This window comes from Malaya genurostris, chromosome 3 (genome assembly GCF_030247185.1).
Source record: "Malaya genurostris strain Urasoe2022 chromosome 3, Malgen_1.1, whole genome shotgun sequence".
Taxonomy (NCBI): domain Eukaryota; kingdom Metazoa; phylum Arthropoda; class Insecta; order Diptera; family Culicidae; genus Malaya; species Malaya genurostris.
The window spans coordinates 159,699,398-159,726,079 of NC_080572.1; the positions used below are offsets into that span (position 1 = coordinate 159,699,398).

General features: G+C 35.5%; 2 protein-coding genes across 2 annotated transcripts in view; both read left to right on the forward strand.

Annotated features, from left to right (window-relative positions):
- The first annotated feature begins 1,362 nt into the window (after positions 1-1,362).
- LOC131434061 (uncharacterized protein K02A2.6-like) lies at positions 1,363-17,585 on the forward strand. The gene is made up of 2 exons (XM_058600710.1): positions 1,363-3,528; positions 17,460-17,585. The coding sequence occupies exons 1-2, from the start codon at positions 1,363-1,365 to the stop codon at positions 17,583-17,585; spliced, it is 2,292 nt and encodes a 763-aa protein (XP_058456693.1).
- A 597-nt stretch (positions 17,586-18,182) lies between these two features.
- The window catches only part of LOC131434834 (GTP-binding protein Di-Ras1), an 86,862-nt gene continuing 78,362 nt past the window's right edge, over positions 18,183-26,682 (forward strand). The window contains exon 1 of the mRNA XM_058602023.1: positions 18,183-18,201. The gene's annotated coding sequence lies outside the window, so the exon portion shown is untranslated. The remainder of the gene's footprint in view (positions 18,202-26,682) is intronic.

Below are 26,682 nucleotides of genomic sequence, written 5' to 3' on the forward strand. Positions count from 1 at the left end.
ACCCTTTATATATATATATATATATATATATATATATATATATATATATATATATATATATATATGAAAAAAAATTAAAACAGGTTTCCTGAATGGAACTGCCTGCTACAAAATTAACGTGCGAATAGGATTTAGACAAAATAACTTATTCATTGTAGTGTATGCTTATCATTATGTATTCAATAAATTATATAAAATCACTTTAAATCACCAAACAAAGGTAAAAAAAATTATTAGAAGCTAACCGGAAATTGATAAGTTGAATGAAGAGATAATTTAGTAAAATAGAGTAATCAGATGTGAAACGTTGGAAAACTCTGATAACTGAAGGAAAAAAGAAACTTCTGCAATTGTCACCTTTTTAGCTCGTCTCGCCAAAGAACACTTGCCAGCTGGCAAGCTTCTTGGGATAAAGATGATCTGGGTCGGTGGATGCACTCAATTATTCCTAAAATATCGACAAAGGCATGGTTCAGGGGATTGGATGTGAGTAGAGATTTCATTCGTGTGATGTCCAGACTCATGTCCAATCACTCCACGTTAGATGCACATCTCCTTCGAATTGGACTTTCCGAGACTAATCATTGTGCTTGTGGCGAAGGTTACCGCGATATTGACCATGTTGTTTGGACATGCGTGGAGTATCGTGATGTCAGATCTCAACTAATAAATTCCTTGCGTACCCAAGGTAGACTATCCAATGTCCCAGTTCGCGACATTCTTGCTTGTCGTGACGTTCCTTACATGAAACTTCTTTATTATTTCATTAAGTCCATTGGAGTTCCAATTTAAATTTTATTTTATGTTAGATTGTTTTCTCTTCCATGAGTTCAACCAATAGCCAGCTATCTTAATTAAATAAAAGTGATGAACTGATACAAACAAACCTGAAATAGTTATAAGATCATGTACAAAATAAATGTATTTCATTTAATGTAATTTATAATAGCAACTCGCTTGATAAAAACAGTGTTTAGATTAACTAATGAATACCAACATACTAATAGGATATTCGAAATGTATTAGGTTTAAAGTACTATGTATTGTAGATGCCACGGCGAAGAAAAACTTATGTATATTGCCTATGAAATAAACGTATTTATGAAAAAAAAAAAATTGTCACCTTTTAACCTAGTGAATTTTTTTCCGCTGGATTCTGTAACGTGAGTAGTGAATTACCCCTATATTTTACTACACATTCATTTACTGTAACACACATACATGTATCATATCTTAGAGAATAAAGCCAGTTGATTAATGATGCCCAAAGGAGACACACACATTCTCTTACATGGTGTCAGAAGTGCTATCAAATCGTCGTCTAGTATAACGTAGTGATTGCAGACGGACAGCACAGAAACGATGCATAGTCCAAGTGCAAAATTGAAAGTTATGTCGGCCCAGGCTGCACCGATTAAGCCTCCGAAACCTTTGATTATAGAAGAAAACATGGCTGCCAAATGGAAACAGTGGTGGCGACAGTTTCACTGGTACGCGATAGCAACGGAACTTCTCAACAAGCCCACACAAATACAAGCTGCAACTTTCCTCAGTTGTATTGGTGAAGATTGCCTTCGCGTGTTTGAAACATTCGGTCTCTCTGAAGAGCAAGAGAGTGACATGAAAGTGCTGAAGGAGAAATTTGACGCATACTTTATACCGAAGTCTTGTTTTACTTATGAGAGATATGTATTCGGAAAAATAGTACAACATACCGATGAGCCGTTCGATACGTTTCTAACTCGTGTGCGTGAGCAAGCGAAAAAGTGTGCATACAGTGTAATGCATGATTCGATGATAAAGGATCGAATAATTTCGGGAATAGTTCATGCAAAATTAATTCCACAGTTACTTAACGACGACATAGGTCTCCAAAAAACGGTGGATATTTGCAGAAGTTACGAACAATCTGTGAAACAAACTCAAGTGATGCTGGAAAAGTCTCTCGAAGTTGATGTGGTGGCGAAACGAAATAGTAAAATACGAGATGACCCAAAAGACGAAAAGTTTTCGTGCAATCGCTGCGGACGAGAGCATAAACGGAAAGCATGCCCTGCATTCAACAGAACATGCCTGAAATGCAACCGGAAAGGGCACTTTGCAGATAGGTGTTTCAGCACAAATAGTGCCGGAAATAGTCGACAGGTTAAAGCAGTCGAGTGTGAAGACGACGAGCTTTCCGTTGAAGATCTGTTTATTGGAACGGTGAATGATGATGATGCAGATTTCAATGACGTGTGGTATGAACCTGTGCTGATGAAAAATAGACGAGTGTTTTTGAAATTGGACAGTGGTGCTGCATGTAACGTGCTTCCGTACAATATTTTTTGTACTCTGAATGAAAAGTTAAGGCCATCAAATACAAAGAGACTAGTATCGTACAGCAATCACAAAATTGACGTCAAAGGTGAAAGTGTCATATCGTTTATTGTTCGGGGCAGAGAAGAAAGTGCAGTGTTCAAAATAGTCGATGGTGACGTCATGCCGATCATGGGTCGAAAAACCAGTGTTCGTTTAAAGCTGATTTCTCGAGTGGATGAAGTGAGTTTCGAAGAGTCATTATTCACCGGCCTCGGTTGTGTTAAGGATTTCGTTTATGACATAGATCTAGTTGAGAATCCAGTATTCAGAAGTGATCCTCCAAGGCGAATCCCTCACTCGCTTAGAAAAGATGTAAAAGCTGAACTAGACTCCATGCAAAATTTAGGCGTCATCGAACCCATCAGCGAGCCGACACCAGTGCTCAATGCCCTGGTACTCGTACGACAAAAAGATAAGCTTCGCCTTTGCATTGATCCCTCCCAAGTCAACAAAAATCTACTCCGTCGCACCCACCCTCTCTCGACGATAGAAGAAATTTCGGCTCGTGTATGTGGCTCTCAGAGATTTACAATATTGGATATGAAGAAAGGCTTTTGGCAAATACCGGTTTCAGAACGCACATCTAAATATCTGGCTTTCGGAACTCCTTGGGGAAGGTACACGTGTAAAAGACTTCCCTTTGGATTAGCTTCAGCCCCGGAAGTGTTTCAAAAGTTAATAAACACTTTGCTAGATGGAATAAAAGGAGTAGAAAGCTCTATGGATGACGTTTTAATACATGCGAAAACAGAAAAAGAACTCAACAATATCACAACGGTAGTTCTCGATAAAATTAGAGCGGCTGGCATAAAACTTAACAAAGACAAGTGTATACTCAACCAAGATATGGTTAAGTTTCTCGGTCACTTGGTTTCAAAAGAAGGCTTGAGAGCTGATCCAGAAAAACTGGAAACAATCCAACGGCTAAAACGTCCTAAAACTAAGCTCGAGCTTCAACGTGTGCTCGGTACCGTCACTTACCTGGGGAAGTTCATAAAAAACTTGTCTTCTATCACTGAGCCCTTAAGACGGTTAATCGTAAAGGACAACGAATGGATTTGGGATAACGAGCAAAAACAGGCATTTGAAGAAATAAAGAAGTTAATGCAGTCACCTCCAGTTCTTGCCTTCTACGATGTGAACGCTGAAGTCACACTATCGGTTGATGCAAGTTCCAAAGCATTCGGGGCGGTCTTGCTTCAAGGGGGAAGGCCGGTAGCCTATGCTTCTAAGTCACTAACTAAGTCGCAAGCAAATTATCCCCAAATTGAAAAAGAGGCTTCTGCTATTCGATATGCATGCAACAAATTTCATGAATATATATACGGAAAAAAATTGACGATCGAAACCGACCACAAACCGTTAGAGTCGATTTATAAAAAAACGTTGGACAGAGCTCCTCCTCGACTAAAACGAATTCTTTTGGATATAACGCAATATGGTCCTACCATCACATATAAAAAAGGATCAGACATACCGTTACCCGATATACTGAGCAGAGACGTTGAAAACACACAAAGTAATGAGGATTCTGATGAGCTCGAAGTACATATTGTTCTACAGATGTCTAAAGCTTCGAAATTAGAGCTAGAAACCGAAACCGCAAACGACACAGATATGCAACAACTGATATCAGTCATCATGGCAGGATGGCCCACAGAGAAAGAATTGCTTCCAGCAAACCTAAAAAAGTACTGGCCTTTTCGGGATGAACTAGCTGTGTACGAAAGTCTCGTATTTAAATCTCATCAAGTTCTCGTTCCATGCAAACTAAGAAGTAAAATGTTACAAAAAATTCATATCGGGCACACTGGAATACAAGGTTGCATACGTCGGGCCAGACAAATGCTGTTTTGGCTAGGAATAAGTTCAGATATAACACGAATGGTGGAAAAGTGTTCTATTTGCGAGATGTATCAGCGAGCAAATCAAACGCATACAATCATAAACAATGAAGTTCCAACGTTGCCGTTTGAATTGGTGGGTTCAGACATTTTCTACTTTGAAGGAGATGAGTACTTGATGATAGCAGATAGTTACTTGGGATACTTTGACTTTGCCATATTGAAAGAATCAACGACTAAAGAAGTAGTGAAACAATTAAAACATTGGTTCTCAGTGCACGGTATTCCAAGGGTATTGTACACGGACAACGGACCACAATTTGCTTCGAGTGATTTCAAAAAATTTAGCCAAGCATGGTCATTTGATCACACTACTTCTAGCCCGCACTTTCCAAGAAGTAATGGGCTTTCAGAAAAATTTGTTCAAACATCGAAAAACTTATTGAAAAGATGTTCGCAGGATGGCTCCGATATCCAGATGGCATTATTGTTGTGCAGAAACACTCCTAGAGACGAACGATTGAAATCAGCTAATCAAAGATTGATGGGACGCATTTTAAGAACCACTTTGCCAACAGTTCAAAGTATACTACAGCCAAAACTGATCGAAGATGTACCAGAAATACTACGGGAGCAGAGAGCAAAGCAGAAATACTACGCTGACAGAGGGTGTAGAGTTGCGCCGGAGTTTACAACAGGACAATCTGTTGCAGTGCGGAATGCGAAGACTAAGCTATGGCAAAAAGGAGAAATAGTGAAGAAAGTGGATCAGCCGAGGTCGTATGTAGTGCAACAGACCAACGGACAGAGGATTCGAAGAAATGTTCGAGACATCAAGCAAAGTAGTTCCACTAAAAATGAACTCAACGAGCCTTTCATTGCATTTGATTACCCTGAGGCCACAGCCAAGGAAACGGAATTACCTCAGCAGCCAGAGTGCGAAGCAAGCAGTTCCACAAACACGATGCAACAAATTCCGTTACATACAAGAAGCGGTCGTGTTATTCGTGCTAGAAGATTTGACGATTTTGAATACTATTAGATTGATTTAAACTATAAAAAAGGGGAGATGTAACGTGAGTAGTGCATTACCCCTATATTTTACTACACATTCATTTACTGTAACACACATACATGTATCATATCTTAGAGAATAAAGCCAGTTGATTAATGATGCCCAAAGGAGACACACTCATTCTCTTACAGATTCCACACAGCGTCTAGGCTGGAACTGTCTGGAAAAAGATAATAGGACCCAAGCCTCTAGCTGGGCAAATAAACTCATTTCAGTTATTCCTTTTCCAGACTTTCAATTCCGGAAGTGCTAGTCCAAAGACTCCGGAAAAGAACTCACATCGAAGCATGAGTGTTAAAAAACTCAACGTCTCATATATTTATTTATTTATTTATTTATTATTCTCAAAACTAATCAAATTTGTGGAACTTTTTATTTGATTGCAAAACAAAATGTTAGCTTCCTAAAACTGATCATACACAAACCGAAAAAAACACATGGATTTACGTCTTACTAGATGCATTAATTGGGAGTGTCTCGAATTATTTTAATTTTTATGCGAGAAAGTGTGTCATTGTGTTCAAAACAGAATTATGCCACGGTTTGACGGGATAGAGGAGGTGTATTCGAAAATTGTGACGAGAAAGAGGAGGCTTTCTCAATCATTGACACTGTTATTTTGCATCAACGAGTATAGTTTTAGGCAATATATAATATAGAAAGAATGTTAGTGTCATGCTACGACAAAATGTATGTGTTCATCGCATTTGGTCAATTCAACAAACTTTAATAGTTATCTAACAAAAATCAAAAGTTTCACTATTATTCCAATTTTCTTAGCAATACTGTGAAAATCAAATCATGGATTTGCCTACATTATATCCTTCGTATCGTATCTCGCCTTGATTCGTAGAATTTTCCAAAATGCCAAATCTCTAGTGGCACAATAAACACATCTACTGAAATTTAATATTGGTGCGACAAATGAGGACTCTTTTATCGTGATGTTTAGATAAACTGACGGATTATGGCTAGCTGTATGCTTATCATTATGCAGAATAGAATAGTGTTGTTTGTTGGGTTTAATGGTAGGGGAAACTATTATAAAACGTCCTTGCTGGCTAAAATGCCCCCTTTCATTTTTCAAGCATTCAAGACTTTTCTAAACAAAAGTTTTACCACTAACACTATATTTTCGTAAGATCTTTCTGCTATGTACGTTAGACAGTTGTCGTTTGCTGGAAAACATGAACAAACTGAATATACCATTAGGCAGCTTGTCGATGTAAGATTTTGCGTCGACTATATAAGAATTTTATCAAAGACATCATATTAACAAGATATCTAGCTCTCATATTTCCCGAACAAATCATTGTCAACAACATTTTTTGCGAGCATGGCGCCCTCAAGCGAGTCCGCATCGAATCTTGTACACAGAAGTAGGGGAGTAGGGGAGAGAAATGTCAAACTAGTGCGCGCCAAAATAGCAGCATTGCGCACCCATACAATTGACATGATATGTTGAATGTGACACCGTGCGATGGCGTTGCTGAACTAAAGATTGATTTCGCTCCAAGCTGACAGGATCTGATTTTATCATTACACTCAGGTAAAAAATATATGGAATTTTATAATGATATCGTATGGTTTTTAGCCACATGAATATCGTATGCGAATCATAAGACCGCTTCATGAAGTCACGGAAATTGGAATTCCAATATAATGCCTTATGAAATTCATTGACAACCGTAACTATTCTCATATACTGTGGAATTTATAAGAAATAAAAACTATAATAGTGATGAATGAGATACATATTGTAGAGTCATAATTATTTTAATAGAGGTATATTTTTCATATTATTCTTTTGAAATAATGATTTTGATTTTTTTATGCATCGTCGGATTTTCCTTATGCTTCTCACTGCTCATTTTGCCTAAGTGTATAATTTCCAGTATTCATTTTGCTGAGTGTATGGAACGTCTAATAGTCGGTTGCTATTTGTAGTAACTAACTATTGGCAATGCTATTATGTCCCACCCTCGATTCAACAGTATGTTTCGATTTGAAATATTATTTTATAGATTGACAACGATTAAAAAAAATTAGCTTTGGGAGGATCGGAAACGCTGCCTTCAAATTGCAATTAGTTGGTAACGCAAATAATTTCTGATGCAAATAATATCTCTTTTTCTGCTTTTTTTCTATTGTGACATTTCAAGGGACATAATCAGGCTTGTATATATGGAGGGGTTTTAGGGGTTCAAATCCCACCCACTATTATTAGGGGTTCAAACGTTGCGATAAGTTAGTTTTAAGCACTAGCGGTAAGTTAGTTTTATTATAATCGTATTTGTTATAGGGGCTTTCGATAGCAATTCACTAGATTTTACTTTTTTTTCTTATTAATGCCGACGACAGCATTTTTAAGTAAGGCTGAATTGATGAAGGTGCGCATACTTGAGCTTTATGCTAGTGACAGTTAGGGGAGACAGGGGCTAGACCGGACATGTGGTTAACCCGGACAGCTTAAATATCTTATAAAACTGCTATTATTTCAATTCATGGATTGACTTTATAAACGCACTTGGAGATGACGCGGTAGAGATGGCTTTGGTAAAAACCCAGTTTTTTCAATTTCTAAAAAGTGTCCGATTTTGCCCCTGTCTCACATATATTATGAAAACACACCCAGAATTTTCTTCTGTGTACGCGCCAGGGCTTAAGGGGGGGTGTTGAGGGGCTATTGTCTGAATGATGAAAAAATAATCATTTTGCGATTTTTTCAGGATTGGCGTTCAACAAAATAAATTCAAATGTTTTGCATGATGAAAGCATCATTAGAACAACATTTTGTAATTTTTTCGTGGAAAAATATTGAGAAATAAGTCAGTGAGGTATTTTTGAGGAAACTTCTTAAAAAGCATGATTTGCGGTGTCCACTATATCTCAGCTCAGACTAATCAGTAGTGAACAAATCAAAGCAGCACAGCCGAGACGCCTCACCGCGCCGTGGGCCATCCGCGGGGGGCGACTCCTGGAATATTAACCGCGGCCCCTTAACCACAACTGCCAGCAAAGAACACCGAAAATCCACAGAGGGCGATTCTACAGAAGCCGACAGCCAGCCAAGAAGCCTCACCGTTCCGTTGGCAATCCGCGGGGGATTTCCCCCCGGGATGTTGACCGCGGCCCCTCAACCACAACCACTATGAAGGAACACCGGAAGGACTTCATCCACGACACACTCAGCAAGCGGCCATAAAATCCCCTGACTATGAAATTCAAATGTATTTTATAGCATTCAAATGTATTGTAATTTCACTCGATGTTAAAATATTCCCCTCCCAAATTAACCCCCCCCCCTCCCCCCTTACAATTCCCCCCTCCGAAATCCCCACCAATTAGTACAAACCCGGCGATAAGACCACAATTAGGTTAAAACCGGGTCTAAATAAATCTTTTAAACTAACAAAATCAAAGCAGCATAGTTAGAGAAGATGTTTTGTCGTGAATACGACTTACTTTACTATGGGGCGCCTTTTCAAAATTAGACATATGGAAGAATGGGCAGAACATAATCGTGAATATCTCGACTTGTATTAACGGCAGAAACATAACTCTTTCACTATTTCATCAAAAATATGATTAGGAATTTAGGATGTTTTGAGCAGTGGGAGTTAACCACAAACAACTAAAAAATTAAGTTTTCTCAAATTTTAAAAACAACGAAGAAAACTTTTTACTTTCGCTTGGGTTTTTCGCGCAAGGACTGAACGTTATAAAAGGGGAACCGTGGTCGAAAATCGATCATTTCTTCTTGTGCGTTGGATGCAAGCAGACGTTAGGGGGAGAAGACGCAAAGCTAGTTTCAATTCAAACTAGAGCGATTGCGTCATACAGAGCTGCTGGTCGTTTGGAAGAAAACGAAAAGTGAACAACTTTGGGAAACATTAGCAAAATCAGCCCTTCTAATGGCTTCAAATGTTTTCTAAAGAACTATTACACGGAACGACCGAAATTAGCTCTGCGCCTAATTTGTATTACTGTTTTTGAATTAGTTGATTTTAACAACAAAATTTCCAAAATAACTATAAAATTAGTTAAAATTGAGAATTTACTTTGCTGAAAAAAAACTCTTATTTTTAGAGAATGTTTTCAGTTGGCGAATATTCTGGACACAAACCAGCAATATTTCAATCCAACACGAAATTTTCATTGACTTTTGATATTAAAATCAGAAAAAAATGTTTCTATTTATCTATTACCATCATTACTGAAGGACAGCACAAAGAAAACAAAAATGAACTTGGTTTTATTAACAAGTTTATTAGCCAAAAACTCATGAGAAGTGTCAAAGCAAAACAATCCATTAAAAAGCTAAAACGGACAGTCTTGTTGAAACTGCTTGCAAATTGTTTTGATGTTTTTCGCACACGGAAAGACCGAAATCAGTATTTTGGCGAAAAAATTAGTTGATTTTCTGATTTTAGTTAGCTATTTTTTTAGAAAACTAAAAAAATCTTACTTTTGCTAATTTAGATTTTTTAATTCTAATTCCCTTAAGGCCATCGTCCAAGTACCATGCGCGCGGGTGGTTTTAGGAAATTTTCGATGGAAATTTCGAAAAATATGACAAAACCAAAAACATACAGGCCTTTGAAATACTTTTATCTATCTACAGGGTGAAAATGACTGGAAAATTCGGAGGATTTTACGAGTCTTATCAAAAATAGCGCTGAAAAAATGAGCTTTTTTTGTAATTTTTCACAATTATTTGAAAAAATAATTCGATGGAATGAAATTTTTTTTTCAAAAAAAACCTCATGCTGGCAACAAGGATCACATTCGAAAACATTTTTGGAAAACCTTTTCACGCTTTTCATGGAAAATTAACGAATTTCATATAACCGATTTCGTGGAAATTTTTGAAATTCGTGGATTTTCTATGAAAAGCGTGAAAAGGTTTTCCAAAAATGTGTCCGAATGTAATCTGTGTATCCATAATAAAGTTTATTTGAAAAAAAAAGTTTTTGTCATCGCTTTATTTTTCCAGATAATTGTGAAAGATCACAAAAACACTCATTTTTCAGAGCTATTTTTGATCTTATCCAAAATAGCTCTGAAAAATGAGTGTTTTTGTGATCTTTCACAATTATCTGGAAAAATAATGCGATGACATAAATTTTTTTTTTCGAATAAACCTTATGATGGATACAAAGATTACATTCGGACACATTTTTGGAAAACCTTTTCACGCTTTTCATAGAAAATCCACGAATTTCAAAAATTTCCACGAAATCGGTGATATGAAATTCGTTGATTTTCCATGAAAAGCGTAAAAAGGTTTTCCAAAAATGTTTCCGAATGTGATCCTTGTTGCCAGCATAAGGTTTTCTTGAAAAAAAAAATTTCATTCCATCGAATTATTTTTTCAAATAATTGTGAAAACTTACAAAAAAAGCTCATTTTTTCAGTGCTATTTTTGATAAGACTCGGAAAATCCTCCGAATTTTCCAGCCATTTTCACCCTGTAGATAGATAAAAGTATTTCAAAGGTCTGTATGTTTTTGGTTTTGTCAAATTTTTCAAAATTTCCATCGAAAATTTCCTAAAACCACCCGCGCGCATGGTACTTGGACGATGGCCTTAATAATAATAAAATATTTGTTGAAATGACTATTTTTTAGTTGAATTCACCAATTAAACGTGCTGTCATTTCTTAGCTAAGGCACACTTCATATCCATTCAACTAATTTTTTAGTTGAATTAGAGAAATAAAACGTTGTTTTCAACCAACATAAATGGTTGAATTGGTTTCTGCAATTAGCAGCTATATGGCGCTCTGTCACCGAAAAAACGTTAACAACGTAATGACTACTAGCCACTAGATGGCACACTACTACCGAAAAATCTTTTCTATATTGGCAGGCATAAATACGATGTTGTATTGGAGAAAAAGACATAAGCGAAACATAAACTTCTTTTTGAAAATTTTTCTTCTAAATCGCTGTTTTCTTCATTCGACTTCGCGAAATCGACTCTCTCACTGAAAACTTTGAGCACTCGGAAAACAAAAACCGAATACAAGTAGTACACCGGACGGCGTGACCCGGAAGGTTGGAAGATACAAAAAACATCATTTGACATGTACAATTAGAGTGCAACATTCGAAACTTACTTCACTGTTCCGCGTAAAAACATTATTACGCACAATCGCTTCAAATGCGCACAAATTATGAATAAATACACTTTCCACTAACAGTTTACGTCATTTTTACATATCGGTTTAGAAATTTATACATGGATATATTGTAACACATGCAGAATTACGTATTTGTTAAAATATGCAAATCGCTAGTGAATATAATCGGTTTAATGTAGGTCTACAGTCTAATAGATTCTAATTAGAAAAATTTAGAAATTTTTTCTCGGCTATTTTTTGTATTGAAAAAATATTTTTTAATTTTTTTAATTTTTTTCAGGATTGACGTTCAACAAAATAAATTCAAATGTTTTGCATGATGAAAGCATCATTAGAACAACTTTTTGTAATTTTTCAGTGGAAAAATATTGAGAAATAAGTCAGTGAGGTATTTTTGAGGAAACTTCTTAAAAAGCATGATTTGCGGTGTCCACTATATCTCAGCTCAGACTAATCAGTAGTGAACAAATCAAAGCAGCACAGCCGAGACGCCTCACCGCGCCGTGGGCCATCCGCGGGGGGCGACCCCTGGGATGTTAACCGCGGCCCCTTAACCACAATTGCCAGCAAAGAACACCGAAAATCCACAGAGGGCGATTCTACAGAAGCCGACAGCCAGCCAAGATGCCTCACCGTACCGTATAATAATAATAATAATAATAACACCGGAAGGACTTCATCCACGACACACTTAGCAAGCGGCCATAAAATCCCCTGACTATGAAATTCAAATGTATTTTATAGCATTCAAATGTATTGTAATTTCACTCGATGTTAAAATATTTCCCACCCAAATTAATACCCCCCCCCCCCTCCCCCCCACTTACAATTCCCCCCCTCCCAAATCCCCACCAATTAGTACAATCCCGGCGATAAAACCACAATTAGGTTAAAACCGGGTCTAAATAAATCTTTTAAACTAACTAAATCAAAGCAGCATAGTTAGAGAAGATGTTTTCTAGACCCCAACGTTTCTCTTCGATTTAATATAATTTTTTTGAATTTTTGGTGGTTGTTCAAAGTAAAAACTTTGATTTTTCACGAAAAAATCCGTCATTTTGTAGCTTCCCAAAGTAACAAACAACGAAAAGGAAATCATTGGGGTCTGGTTTTTTATATGTAGAAAGTGTGTGCAAAATTTGAAAAAAAATGGGTGCAGTAGTTTTTCGCTATACCCGCTTAAGCCCGCCTGATGGTTTGTTTGTTAGAAAGGTGCGTCTTACTCATTTCAGACCTTCAGGGAGAAACACAAAGCTCCACAAGCCCCATGTGACTGAGGTTGGTAATCCCCTCAGCTCCTCTTCGCTGTTGATATGAATGAGCATTATAGAATATAAAATAATATACTACAATACAATAAAACCTAATATAGTATGATAAAATACAATATAAAATAATATTAAATAATATAGGGGTAGATGGGGTAAAACGTACCCCCTAAGGAAATGTAGTTATATCTTAACTATAGAGAATAACACAGAAGAGTTTCATGCATGACTTTCTTCCGTAATCATTATTTCTCAAAATTACGAGCAAATACTCGCTGAATGCATTGAAAAATTACATGAAATATCTTATTTTCCAAAACCCTTAGAAATTGTCTATTGAAATATATGCGGGGCATGACGCCCGATCGTGGAAAACATGAAAAAATATACATTTTAAATTACGCGAAGTGACGATTATCTGAACATAGAGGCAGGATGATCTTAAACAACGGGTAAACATCCATCAAAACAACGGATTAAAGCTCATGACAACCACGGGGCAATATGCATCCTCATAAAGCTTCTTCTTCTAATTTAAAGAAAGCTTTAGACTTTTCGTTGACGAAATATTTGCCAGGTGGAAGATTGTTCACTATTATTCATTAAATTGATAACTTATGGATAATTGTGTTAAGCGAATTCTTGAGCCTTTTGCCTCATAAAACTCGGGTCGTTTTGCCCCAAAAAATATGAGACGATAAATTTAACGATTTTTCTATAGAATTGCAAATACATCGTCTGTATTAGAACTAATTTTAGAAACCCGAATGATTGGAATAGAAGTTCACTGGTTACACCATTAAAATCGTCTTCCTCACCCTAAAAAATTACTATGGAACGAACATCAAAAATTACTTATAACAGAGACATAATTGGGTTTTTTTTAATTTTATCAGATATGATTGAATTATCGCTACCAAAATTTTATAGTAATCTGTTGTTATGGTGGACTTTCAGTTTCATTAAAATTTCAGTGCAAAAAAATTGGTAACTTTTGAGAAAAGCAAAAGGTGTATTATGCCTCGGGGTGCTTTTACCCCACACAGAAAAAAATTATGAATTTTACTGGTGACATATTTCTACAAACGATACAATTCACTACTATTTAATTTTTCAAATGACGCAATATTCCACTCGCACATAATTTTACACGTTCCAAGCGTAATTTGCACTTGGCTACCAAGTGCCGATGTATGGATTTATATGTATCAATTATTCAACGAACAGATATGTTCTTCTGTGGTTCATTCGAGTTATCGATGTGCGCTTGTGATCTTATGTTTCACGGTTCAAGTCGCGCTGTTGTTGTCGATCTTTTGTTTTTATTTAATTCGAATTCAAGCCATGTAATTTTCATATCAATTTTACATGTTTTTGTATATGAATTTGTGTAAAATACGATGCTCCATTTATGTGCATCTTATAAGATGTAAAATCACAAGGTTTTTTCGATCTGTGCATCTTCCCCTAATATATTATTGTGAATATTTTAAAAGCTTTTGTTACGCAAAATTTAATCAAATGCATCGATAACCATCTTATCCTTTGAAACAGTGCATTGAACAGAGATTGTAGATCTATTTCAAACTAATGTTTTCGGCATGAAGGGATAAAGGGTGAAACAGAGATGACCAAGATAAATACTTTAAATTGAATCCACAAGTTTCCGAAAGCTGCCCTCGCGACTTGTTGTTTGTCATTGCATGTTAAGGGTTAATTGTAGACTGATAAAATTTAAAAATTTTATGGGAGTGTGGTTTACTGGAACTCATTGCCATCTATATTAAAAAGAATTTCATCGGAAGCGATGTTCAAGAAAGGCTGTTTAAATTATTTTAGTAATTAGATATTAGCAATACGTCAAAATTACATTGACAAAAAATAAATTATTAAATAAATAAACTCCTTGCGATTTTCAGAAAGAATAGAATTGATAGTCACAGGATCAATTTTCTATCTATTTTTTTCCAAACTAGCGATAAAATGAGACATTCTTCTTGGACACTCTAAAACTCAAATTACCTTTTTATTAAAAATTGTGCCCATTAACTTTTACATGAACACTGAATTCGTTTAGTAATCATAGTCGAACCACCACATCATTTTGCTTAAGCAGCTTATAAATGTCGTGAATAGTATCCTAAGCAGATCGCTTTTAAGTAATCCATCATTCAAAATTCACACGAAGCTGCTGAATGAACTTCAGCATACTTAATGCAAGGAAATGTCATTATTTGACCTCATTATTTCAACAGCAGAATCTTAACATTGATTCGTGAAAAAATGTTCTACAATTTGATTTGTTTAACTCACGCCCACGATGGCCAACATTATTATTCTAACTGATTACATTGCACACAATTCATCTACTAATAAACGATATCAGCACTTTTGATCCTGCTTACGGTATAGCTAGAACAGTTATATGCGTTCAACCATTAGCACGTATTTCAAAATGACGAATCGCATGGATCAAGTATGCATGTGAAGCTACTCGTTGCGCGCCAAATACTAAGCATCTCGTTGCACTCCAAACATAAATCGTAGATATAGCAATCATTGACGACTCTTAACGGAAAATTCCATTTTCCATACAAAACAAACTTATGGATTTTTCCCACTTTTCCGGAAAATTTTCTACATTTTTTATGTAAGAACCCGGCAGGGGTAGAAAATAATAGAACAAAAAAAGGAGCATGTAAATCCACCCATCCGTTCTTACGTGATGCGATTACAAAGAATGACCATTGCATTTTTATAAATGTAGATAGAAGATATAATACACCCAAACCTCCGTTTAACACGTTGACTGCCAACTACGAGATAACTCGTATATTCCTCGTATATTCCGAATGGTCGTGGCAGTCAACGTGTTAAGTAAACTTTTTTTACTTCACCTCTTTTTACGACAAAAATCCCAAATAACGTAATCTTTTTTACGTTGAAAATTCCAAATAACGTAAACTTTTTTTTACCAACCTATGTTACTTCGTAAAAAGAGATTTTTGCATATAATGAAATTCGTTTCCGGCTCATTTATACTCCATGGAAATTACTACAATATGGGTATTTTCGAAACGGGTTTGATGAGTAGATGTTGGAAAACGATGTTAGAGGTAGTTCTGAAGTCCAAGATGGCGACCGGTTTATTGATATTCCTTGAAAATCCTTATAATGTGGGTATTTTTGGAACGGGTTTGATGAGTACATGTTGGAAAACGATGTTTGAGTGTAACGATATGAAGAGGAACTGTTAGTTGCTAATTCAGGTCTGTGAAAAAGTCACCAAAATCATTTTAAAATTTAATTGTTTGACTCAATAGTTTTTTTGTGATTTACCGGAATGAAATTATGGGAAAACTAATCAACAGTTCAGGGCTTGAAATCAGTCTACGAAAACGAAAATAACAGTTTTAACAGCAGTTCAAAACTTGAATCTATTCAAATAAATCATATATACTACAATACTGAAAATTAAATATTAACATTTCTTTCACCAGAGTATGAACCTCAAAATATTTACATCGAAGCATTTTCATCAATTTATGTATTTATTTGACAATTCGATTGTTAGTATCAAGCTAATATTATGTTGAATTTGGAATAAAGTTCCTGAAGTTTATTTGAAACAAGTTTCTTCCTAATATTGACTCGTAAAATCCATCCCGAAAGTAACAATATTATAAAGTATTCGACAGTAAGTCATAATTACTCAAACAACGTTTACTAAGAACTGTTCTTTAAACCCGTTCCGAAAACATTCGTTTTGCGACGGGTTTCGAGAAACACCATCTTGGATTTTGAAATGACTTTAAACATCATTTTCCGACATCTACTCATCAAATCCGTTCCGAAAATACCCATATTGTAACAGTTTTCAAGGAATATCAATAAACCGGAAGTCGCCATCTTAGTTTTCGGAGCCACCTTAAACATCATTTTCTGACCTTTACTTATCAAACCCGTTCTAAAATATCCATATTATAGGGGTTTTCAATGAATATCAATAAACCGGAAGTCGCCATCTTGGAATTCAGAACCACCTCAAACAACGTTTTTCGTCATCTACTCACCAACCCGTTCCGAAAATACCCATATTGTAAGGGTTTTCAAGGAATATCAATAAACCGGAAGTCGCCATCTTGGAATTCAGAACCACCTCAAACATCGTTTTCCGACATCTACTCATCAATCCCGTTCCGAAAATACCCATATTGTAAGGGTTTTCAAGGAATATCAATAAACCGGAAATCGCCATTTTGGAATTCAGAACCACCTCAAACATAGTTTTTCGACATCTACTCATCAAACCCGTTCCGAAAATACCCATATTGTGGTAATTTCCATGGAATATAAATGAGCCGGAAATGTATTGTATGCACCTCTTTTTACGAAGTAGGTTCGTAAAAAAAGTTTACGTTATTTGGGATTTTTGTCGTAAAAAGAGTTACGTGAAAAGAGGTAACGTAAAAATAGTTTACGTAAACGGAGGTTATATATATATATATATATATATATATATATATATATATATATATATATATATATATATATATATATATATATATATATATATATATATATATATATATATATATATATATATATATATATATATATATATATATATATATATATGTCGACAGAAGAAATTCTGAAAAATCATCCTCTTGCGGTAATTGAGTCTTGCAGCAGTTTTCAAAATATATTTTTTCCAACCGCTGTATTCTGTTTCATTAGTCTCAACTCGCGTCTATTTACAACAGTCCCCGTTAAGCACGAACATTTCCCCTACCGGCGGAAATAAACGAAGTGTACGCGTCGTTGTAGCGGAAAACAGCGTTGTCATGACAACCCGAGGCTTCGATCGGAAAAAGGACTCCCGGTTATAGGGTGGCATGTGGCTGCGTTGTAACATCGACAAGCGCTTTTTGCACTAAGCGGATTCGCTTTTTGTGCTCGGTCGGGACAACATCGTTTTGAGAATATAAAGTAACTATCACTTCGATTTGTCGTTTTGTTGTGTTTATGTCTCCTATAGTGTTACATCTATTGGACTATTATTCTCTGCTGGCACTTTGATCTTCTCAAACTCTTAAGTTTTACTGTTAGTTTTAAACTTCTCACGCGCTACAGCAGATAACTCAAGACAACGATTGTACCAAATTGTTTTTCGATACCGCGATTAAATAGCATTGTGAAAGCAACAAAAAAAATCTTATTTCTATTATATACGTAGTTGAAGGAATCTTTGCACCAAACTTAGCGATAAGTGAAAAAAAGTTTTGTGAAATTTTAAAATACTTTATCGCTTGAGAATTGGATAAAATAAGTGAACGGAGTTTAGTGCGGAAATTGGTCGTAAATAGGTGTTTTGTTTTAAACAATTCTGTAGTGAGACAGTGGTATCAAGATCAGGCAAGTGAAAGTGCATATATTCCCAAATACAAGGATTTTATGAATCAAAAACGTACCAGACAACACACATGCTCCATCTCTAGCTATATGGTTCGTACTGTTGCCCGTTTACATAACTGCAGATGGAAAAGGAGTATTGAACTTTATAAAGGTTTTCGCTCTGCAGTCTTTTCTACTTCCGCAGTGAATTTGTCTTTGTTTGAAAATATCGTACAAAAGACACTTTCATGAAAATAAACTAACGAGTTTCAAGGTATTCTTTTTGATGATTATATAGTTAAAGTTAGTAAACGAGACATGATTTGTTGTAATAAAACATGATATTAACAAACAATCATAAGCAGCATTACATCCTCCAATTTATCGCAGAGGACTTCAAGGCATGCAATCGATATGTGTTGTGAATGAAAAAAGTGAAATAAAACAGAGTCTAGAAAAAAAGGTATCAAGAAGTGTATTTTGTGTACCGTCATTTTCAAATAGCCAGGACTATGAGATGGAGCATATGCGTTATACGCTTGCACGAGTTTTTTGTTCTTCCTTGTTAGGGTTTTTACACATAATTTGCCATCAACCTATATATTATATATATTAATCCTCCTATGGGCAAAGTTTGTGTTGATGAATATCATGAAATATTTTATGAATATGAAATAATTGAATTTTAAGTATTTAGAAGCGAGGTAACAAGTTGGAATGAAAGACTCGGTAAAGTGGAAACATGATATCTTTGTTAAAAATTAACAATAGTTACGATATTAGGGCTCAGCAAAAAATTTTCAAAATATGCTAGACAGTTATTTTTTGATTATTTGCACTTCTTCTCATTTGTGGATTGATACAAATTTTTTTGCAAGCTTTCATTGTAAATGTAAATAATGCATAAAAATGGGCAAAATGCGGAACACAACAAGAATGTAATGATGATCCATGTCCAGAAGTACCGAAAATGTGATAGTGTTATCCAAACTGGAAACTCCCGTTTCTCAAACGACTAAACGATTTTAACAAATTTAGATTCAAAAGAAAGGTATTATAATCCCATAAGCAAGTGTAGGATTTTGTTCGGATCCGACTTCCAGTTCTGGAAATACAGAGTTATATGTGTATTAATTTTAATTCGTCATTCTGAGCGATAATGCAATGGAGGAAAGATTCTTCTGAATTTGGCTCAAAACTGTTTCAATTTGTAGGTTGTGTTAGTTGCAGGTCAAACGAACCGATTTCAGCAATGTCGGTTTCCAGTTCCCGGTTCGGAAGTCCCGGAAACAGCCGTCAAAAATTCAAAGACGGAACTCTCTTCGTTTTTTTCAAAGACGGCCAAGTCGATTTTCACAAGTTTAAATAAAAGGTTTTATGGATTAATAGACTTCCGGTTCTAGAACAATAGGGTGAAGCGTGTTTAAAATTTATACATGTAGAGCAAACATGCAAAAGAAAACGAGGAATCCCTATAAACTTGAATCGAAACATTTTAGAAATTGGAAAGGTTACGCCAGTGTATGCTCAAACAAACTCTTATTAAAGATTCAAATAAAAGTTTCATTTGAAAACCCCATAGTAATATTTATGAAAACAGTGTATTAAAACAGATTTTTTGTAGAAATATAATAAAAAATTGTTGGCTCGATAAGTATTCATAAATATTTGTAAACGGCATTACAATGAAATTTTATAAAGTACTCCGTTTTACTTTACATGGGGCAAAAACGGTTCAAAAACTTCTTTTTGCCGTTCTGAACAATTACTTGACGTAATGAATAATTAACATAAAAATTGTTTCAATAACCAGACTATTAGTCACTCAAAACAGTGCTATTTTTTATCTCATTTAAATAGTGAAAATAAAATCATTAAACCAAAATATCTCCGCTTTGTGCTCCCTTCCCCTAACAAAATAAGAACATAAAACGAGCTTGAGAATTAAGCTTTGTGAATCTAGTAAAACTATCAGTCATCATATCATATAAGATACTGCAGCGTTTTCGCAACGGGAATGAGAGATCTTATAATCGATATTTCAGAGACACCAGCATTTTAAGACATCGTTGTTTGTGCGCAACCCGAGGCAATATGCAAATAAAGATACTCAGTTCTGGTTATATTGATGAAATAAATGTTCGCAGCAGTTGGAAAAGAGAAGTCTATGTAAACATCATACCAATTTGTGGTTTAAAACATTTTGATCAATATTCCAGAATTTCCCTGAACCTTTGAATAGGTCTGGATTTAGTTATTATTCAGAGTGGTTTTATCTGACACTAATATATAACATCTGTGTAACCCTAACTCAAAGATCGGTAAAGTAAATATGAAATGTTTGTATAGAAATTTGGTGTACTAAAAACATTTAAAGTTTTTGTGTTAAAGTCTAAATAACACTTTTCGCAAAACACTCATGATCAAGAAATTTTTTTTGAGAACGGTGTAAAGGAACGAAAGTTGTCTAAATGAATTTTAGTCAGAAATTATCAGCCCTGCTTTGAGTCATAAATTTTCTTAATAAAAAAAAAATATTTTAATGAGACTGTTTGAATGACAAGAGAAAGGTATTATCACACCACTAGATACCGATGCCGGAAAGCGATGATCGATATAACCGAAGTGAATTTGTTTCGTCATCAATTGTTAGACCTTTAAATTGAAAATAAATTAAGATCCGTTTTTCGGTCACGCTTTGAAAGTTCAACACTCATTGTTATTTCAGAAACGTAAGTCAGATCAAAACAAAATGCAACAGCAACGTATGGGACCATTGGTCTAGTCGTCTTGGAGTAATCGATATGATTTCCAATTTAATGTTTTTCTTCCAGATTCAGGAATCGAGATCCGAAATAGTATGTATGTCTGTGTGTGTGACAAATAATGTAACTCGATTTTCTCAGAGATGGCTGAACCGATTTTCACTCACCGATTAAAACGAAAGGTCTTATAGTTCCATAGACTGCTATTGAATTTTATCCCGGAATTACAGGGTGATATGTGCAAATCTATGAGAAAATGTGCACTCAATTTTCCCATATACGAATAAAAGGTCTTGAAATTCTTTAAAAAGTCCTCAAAAACTTCTGGTTCGGCACGATAAGTGAAAAATTTTCATTTTCATGAGTAGTTTTTCACAAGTGCATTTTTATACAATTTACTTGTAATTTTATCTATTTGGCAGACCTTGTTGATATATAAATCTACTTAAAGACTACTAGTCCCCGGTTTTCGCTTCCGAAAGCATCGGTAACAGTGAAAAAAAGCTACAAAAACGGAACTCAATTCGATTTTTCAGCAATGGTTATACCAATTTTCACAAATCATAATTCAAAATAAACCTTTCATTGTCTTGAAAGAGACTGTCCAATTTCGTCCAGATCCGATTCTCGGTCCCAAAATTAAATGACGATGAGTGTCAAAACATTTAAGCTTAAGGATTTCGGGAGCGAGAGTAAAACGGTTTCACGTACCTTCGGCTGCGACGCGCCGGTCGCTCGTTGTCTGGTATTGGTGTGGAGAATTGCCGATACTTATCTCCGAGTACAGCTTCGTATGCTGTGGGGGCTGCTGGGTCCACTACGGTGATCGGTAAGGGTTTTTGAGCAAGCACTATATGGGTTCAGCATCGCGGGACCGTATGTTGATAAACGCTCGTGACGGACTCGGACGGACACTAGGTTTTCAAGGGGTGTGACAGTACACTAGAGTATTGAGTTTTTTTTTATTAGAGGGAAAGACGCACTTAACTATATCGGGCATACGCCACCGTTAAGACCCTCTAACGAGATCGAATTATCACTTCCGGGTCAGGTCACTATGGTACGATATGGTCTGCCACACGCGTTCGCGCGTAAACAGTTAATTGGTTAATTGAAGTTTTTTATATCTCTCACTCTCGCTAAATCCTTTCCCTTTCGCTCACCCGGTCTTCCGGAAACAAACATCTGAATTCGTTATCATCCAAACGCAACGAAGGTAGTAGTGTAAATCGATCATAATGACGTTCGAACTAATCAATAATTGTCATACTATTTTAACCTAGCTAAAGAAATAACCAAATGACTGTGAGCGATGGTAATCTCCTATCTAGGCGACGAACGGAAAGTAAACATTTTGTTTATGGTTTAAGAATCCATGTACTAGTATAAATATATTTAATTGCCGTTTTTGATCTTAGATGTGATAACATATCAATTAATTGGTCGCATGCATCACCTACATCGACAAAATTATCTACGATATGGATATAATTTTATTTACATTGGAAATGCGCCTGATCAAGTGGTATGATCAGTTCTGCCCGATAGTTTACCGTCAACTTGCTTTTATAGTAAACTAGAAATATTGAAAACAATATTTTGACACAAAAATAACAGTGTAGTAACAGTTGTTGCTAATACTATTAAGTCTTTAATGAACCATAGTAACACGCGGATTACACTAGGGAGAAATTGCTCACGATCTCTACTTGTATCCGACATATCGACAACTACACTGAGCTAAATTTTCTTTTTCACATTATATGATATTCTAATGATTTTGCACTATTAGCATTTCCAATAATAGTTACAAGATGTGTTCAACATCATGTCAAATATATGAGATAATCTTATGAAACATAAAACTCTTCTTAACGTTATTTTTACAGGATTTCCATATAACGAATGAAATTTCCAGTCTGAGTCAAATTTATTGGCGCGTCTTATAACCATTACTAGATATCCGCACAACATACATTGGAACAATTTATGAAGCGCATATTATATTCACTTCGATTTTATTTAGATAGGTTCATATATATCATATGACTAGTTTTATAAAATTTATATATATATATATATATATATATATATATATATATATATATATATATATATATATATATATATATATATATATATATATATATATATATATATATATATATATATATATATATATATATATATATATATATATATATATATATATATATATATATATATATATATATATATATATATATATATATATATATATGTATAACTTTCAATGGTAGTAGATAATCGCCAACTACTACTTTTCTTTGAGGATTCAAGCGTTACTAGTATTCCGTTCGGTAAGGGAGCACCTCATGATATTTGCGAAAGAGAAGTGAGATCCCGAGACTGAAAATAAAAATGAGTCTTACTAAACAGATAGAGTAATAAAATGTACCCGATATATATTTCATGGTCCGTTAACGCATATCCTTGAACGAAGTTGGATGAGCTGTCTTGTCAGCAATTTAAAATTACATTGAGATGCGGAACTTCCTGAAAAAAATGGTCTGGAGCAGTTGATGAATATCGAGGACACAACTATTTCTTCAGCTTCAAGCAGTACGATTCACGACTTCCATCGGATTTCCATATAAATTATATGGGATATTTTTATAACTTTCATTATGATAACATCCATATAGATTTGACGTGCACATTAAATAAAGATTATAAGTTTCCATTGTGACCTTCCGTTCACTTTTCGCCTGTACATACTGCTTTATCTTAGTCCTAGGAAATAATTTACATAAATATGGGGTAAAATCACTTTATAAAAAAACAGCTAGAAAGGATATATGGAAATTATATTTAATTATGATTAAATCGTTAAAACCCTTAAAATGAAATATAAACGTTCTCAATTAGATTAAAATAAAATATATTTATTTACAAGTATAATAAGCTAGCTAGACGGCGCAACGAACATTTTAAAACAAAATAATCTCTACACACGTTAGGCATTATATTCAGTTTGTACAACCCTACACGCCACAACCACCTACAGACCCCAGTCATTCGACGTCCACTGAACTGAAATTGGTAACGGTAACGACAATCGTACGAAGGCGAACTCGGTATCAAGGTTCCGGGGAACTCGGGTACCGGGAAAGACTTCACTTGGTCTTACAACAGCGAATAGAGCGAATGTGTTTTTTTACAACGGCTAAACAAGAATGTTCAAGCAACCATTGAACCAATGAAGATTTATTTGAGACTCTATCGGAGTGGAACCATCAAAAACCATTCGGTTTGGCCGTGCTGGAAGCAACCATCAAGAAACGGGAAAGTTGTCATCGTGTGAGCAACGAATCGGTGACTAACCCAAAACTCCCATCAACCAACACGTGTCCAGCGTTTCTTCGGAGACCCGTAAGCAATTTCGATCCAGTGAGACGAACTGTCGGAAGCACCCGAGTTCCCGGTTCATTGACTGCAACTATACGGCGACGATAAGTGGTGAGCATCCGAGTTCCAGAACACCGCAACCGGACGATCCAGGACCGAATCTGATAGCAGCCGGAGGTGCGCAACGGGCCCTACACTCGACACATTTTCATTTAACACGTAAGTGTATCAAACAAGTTGTAAATTAGTAGGGTATTAGGGACGTTAGGGACCATAAGGACAAAGCGCCGAATAAACTATTGTTAGGAGTAATAAAAAAGTGATTTTCCCCCTTTCATACTGAGAAACCTCGGCGAGGATTGTGCCGACCCTGGGACTGGGTAGAGTATTGTGTGACTGAGCGGGCGGTAACGAGAGATAGTTACACCATATAATTTCTATGAAGTATATTCTGCATATGATTCATATGACAAATCTAATGAATATAAATAAGATTTTCATTTCAGTGTAGAGTTGTCTGCTCTAACATTCTCGAACACCTGGATCTCCAAATCCGCACTTGAACGCACTTGAAATTTTTACTTTAGAATTCAAACTTGTTTAAACTAAATATATCTACTCAAAATTCGTATGCTATTCAATTTTTATGATTTTCTTAATTTATCGAAACTATGATTAATTTCGCTATCAATTTGTGACAGATATTACACTGAATTTTGTTTGTCAACTACAACAATCGCGTGAGCTTAATATTTCATATTATCAGCATCTATGGCTAAATTAAAAACTTTTTCGGGTCCGTTTTATAATCTGTGTTAGAAACAATAAAATATAGGGGAGACCGAGGCTGATGTGCCGAGAGACTTTTCTGCAAAGGAGCAGTTGCGATATCTATAGTGATTTTGTTGGAGTAATAGATCACTTACATACCGACGCAATTTCAGGTGTTTTTGTAGTGTCGTTTGTGCAGGAGCACGTTTTGCCTTTCTCTATAGAAAGGTAGTAGATTTGCTGTAAAAACTGACTTACGGACGGAGCATCGGAGACCCATAGTGGTACATACCGATGCTCGACCGATTTTAACAAGCTTGAAAGTTACTACACCCAAACCTCCGTTTACGTAAACTTTTTTTTACGTTACCTCTTTTTACGTAACTCTTTTTACGAACAAAATCCCAAACAACGTTTTTTACGAATCAAATTTCAAATAACGTAAACTTTTTCTACAAACCTACTTCATAAAAAGAGGTTTCAGCCTACAATGAAAATCGTTTCGCTCATTCATATTCTATGGAAATTACTACAAAATGGATATTTTCGGAACGGGTTTGATGATTAGATGTTAGAAAACGATGTTTGAGGTGGTTCTGAATTCCAAGATGGCGACTTCCGGTTTATTGATATTCCTTGAAAACCCTTATAATAAGGATATTTTTGAAGCCGGATTGATGAGTGGATGTGGAAAACGATGTTTGAGGTGGCTCTGCATTCCAAGATGGATTCATACATCGTTTTCCAACATGTACTCATCAAACCCGTTCCGACAATACCCACATTCTGATGGTTTGTAACGAATATCGATGAACCGGAAGTTTCCAGCTTGGAAATTGATGCGACCTAGAACATCTTTTTTCTGCAAATACGAATAATTTTTGTTCCATAGTTATCCAGTGTATTACATATATCCAATAATATACATACATAGGGAAAACAATTTTTACGTTGAATATTTCAAACAACATAAACTTTTTTTACCTTGAAAATTCGAAATAACGTACTTTTTTTACGTTGAAAATTCAAAACAACGAAAACTTTTTTTACGTCATAATTCGATTTACGAAGTCCCGATTATTACGTAATTGGAGGTTTGGGTGTATTGGGCTATTGATCAAGTTTAAATATAAAATGACTGTTACTTTCGGTTCCGGAGATATAATAGTATAAGTGACGTAACCGACAAAACGCGTTGTGGAGTATTCTGGTTAGAGCTCTGACTGGGTATTGCAAACTCAATTATAACATGGCTACTATTCAGCGTGCTGAGTATTATTCGTGTGATTTGTGTGAATGTGACTACGGTACTTCATATCATTTGAGATGTAACTGTCCAGCATTGACGCAACTACGTATCCGGGTTTTGGTTCTCCATACATGGTTGAGTCTGTGTATGCGGAGCTATAATTAAAGGATATTCTATCATTTCTCACCCAATGTGTTAAGGGGCTATAGTCAGAAGGATTCATCGTGCTTCCTGGAGTGAATGAACCCTTTTTGTATTGACCTTAAAAGGTTTTAACAGATTGTTCGGCATGGTGCCAAATTTACTTCTGCTCATACATATTGCGAATCGTTCTGCATTCTTCCGGGAATACAGAATGGTGTCGCGTTTGTAAAATCTCTAAATCCTCTCGGGGGTTGGGGGTTTCATTACATGTGCATT

Bases quoted from the DNA above. Each gene is read 5' to 3' on its own strand.
- LOC131434061 (XM_058600710.1), top strand. From the start codon at position 1,363: ATGCATAGTCCAAGTGCAAAATTGAAAGTTATGTCGGCCCAGGCTGCA. The intron at 3,529-17,459 runs GCAAGTTCCAAA...TATTTACAACAG, and splicing joins AAGTCACACTATCGGTTGAT to TCCCCGTTAAGCACGAACAT.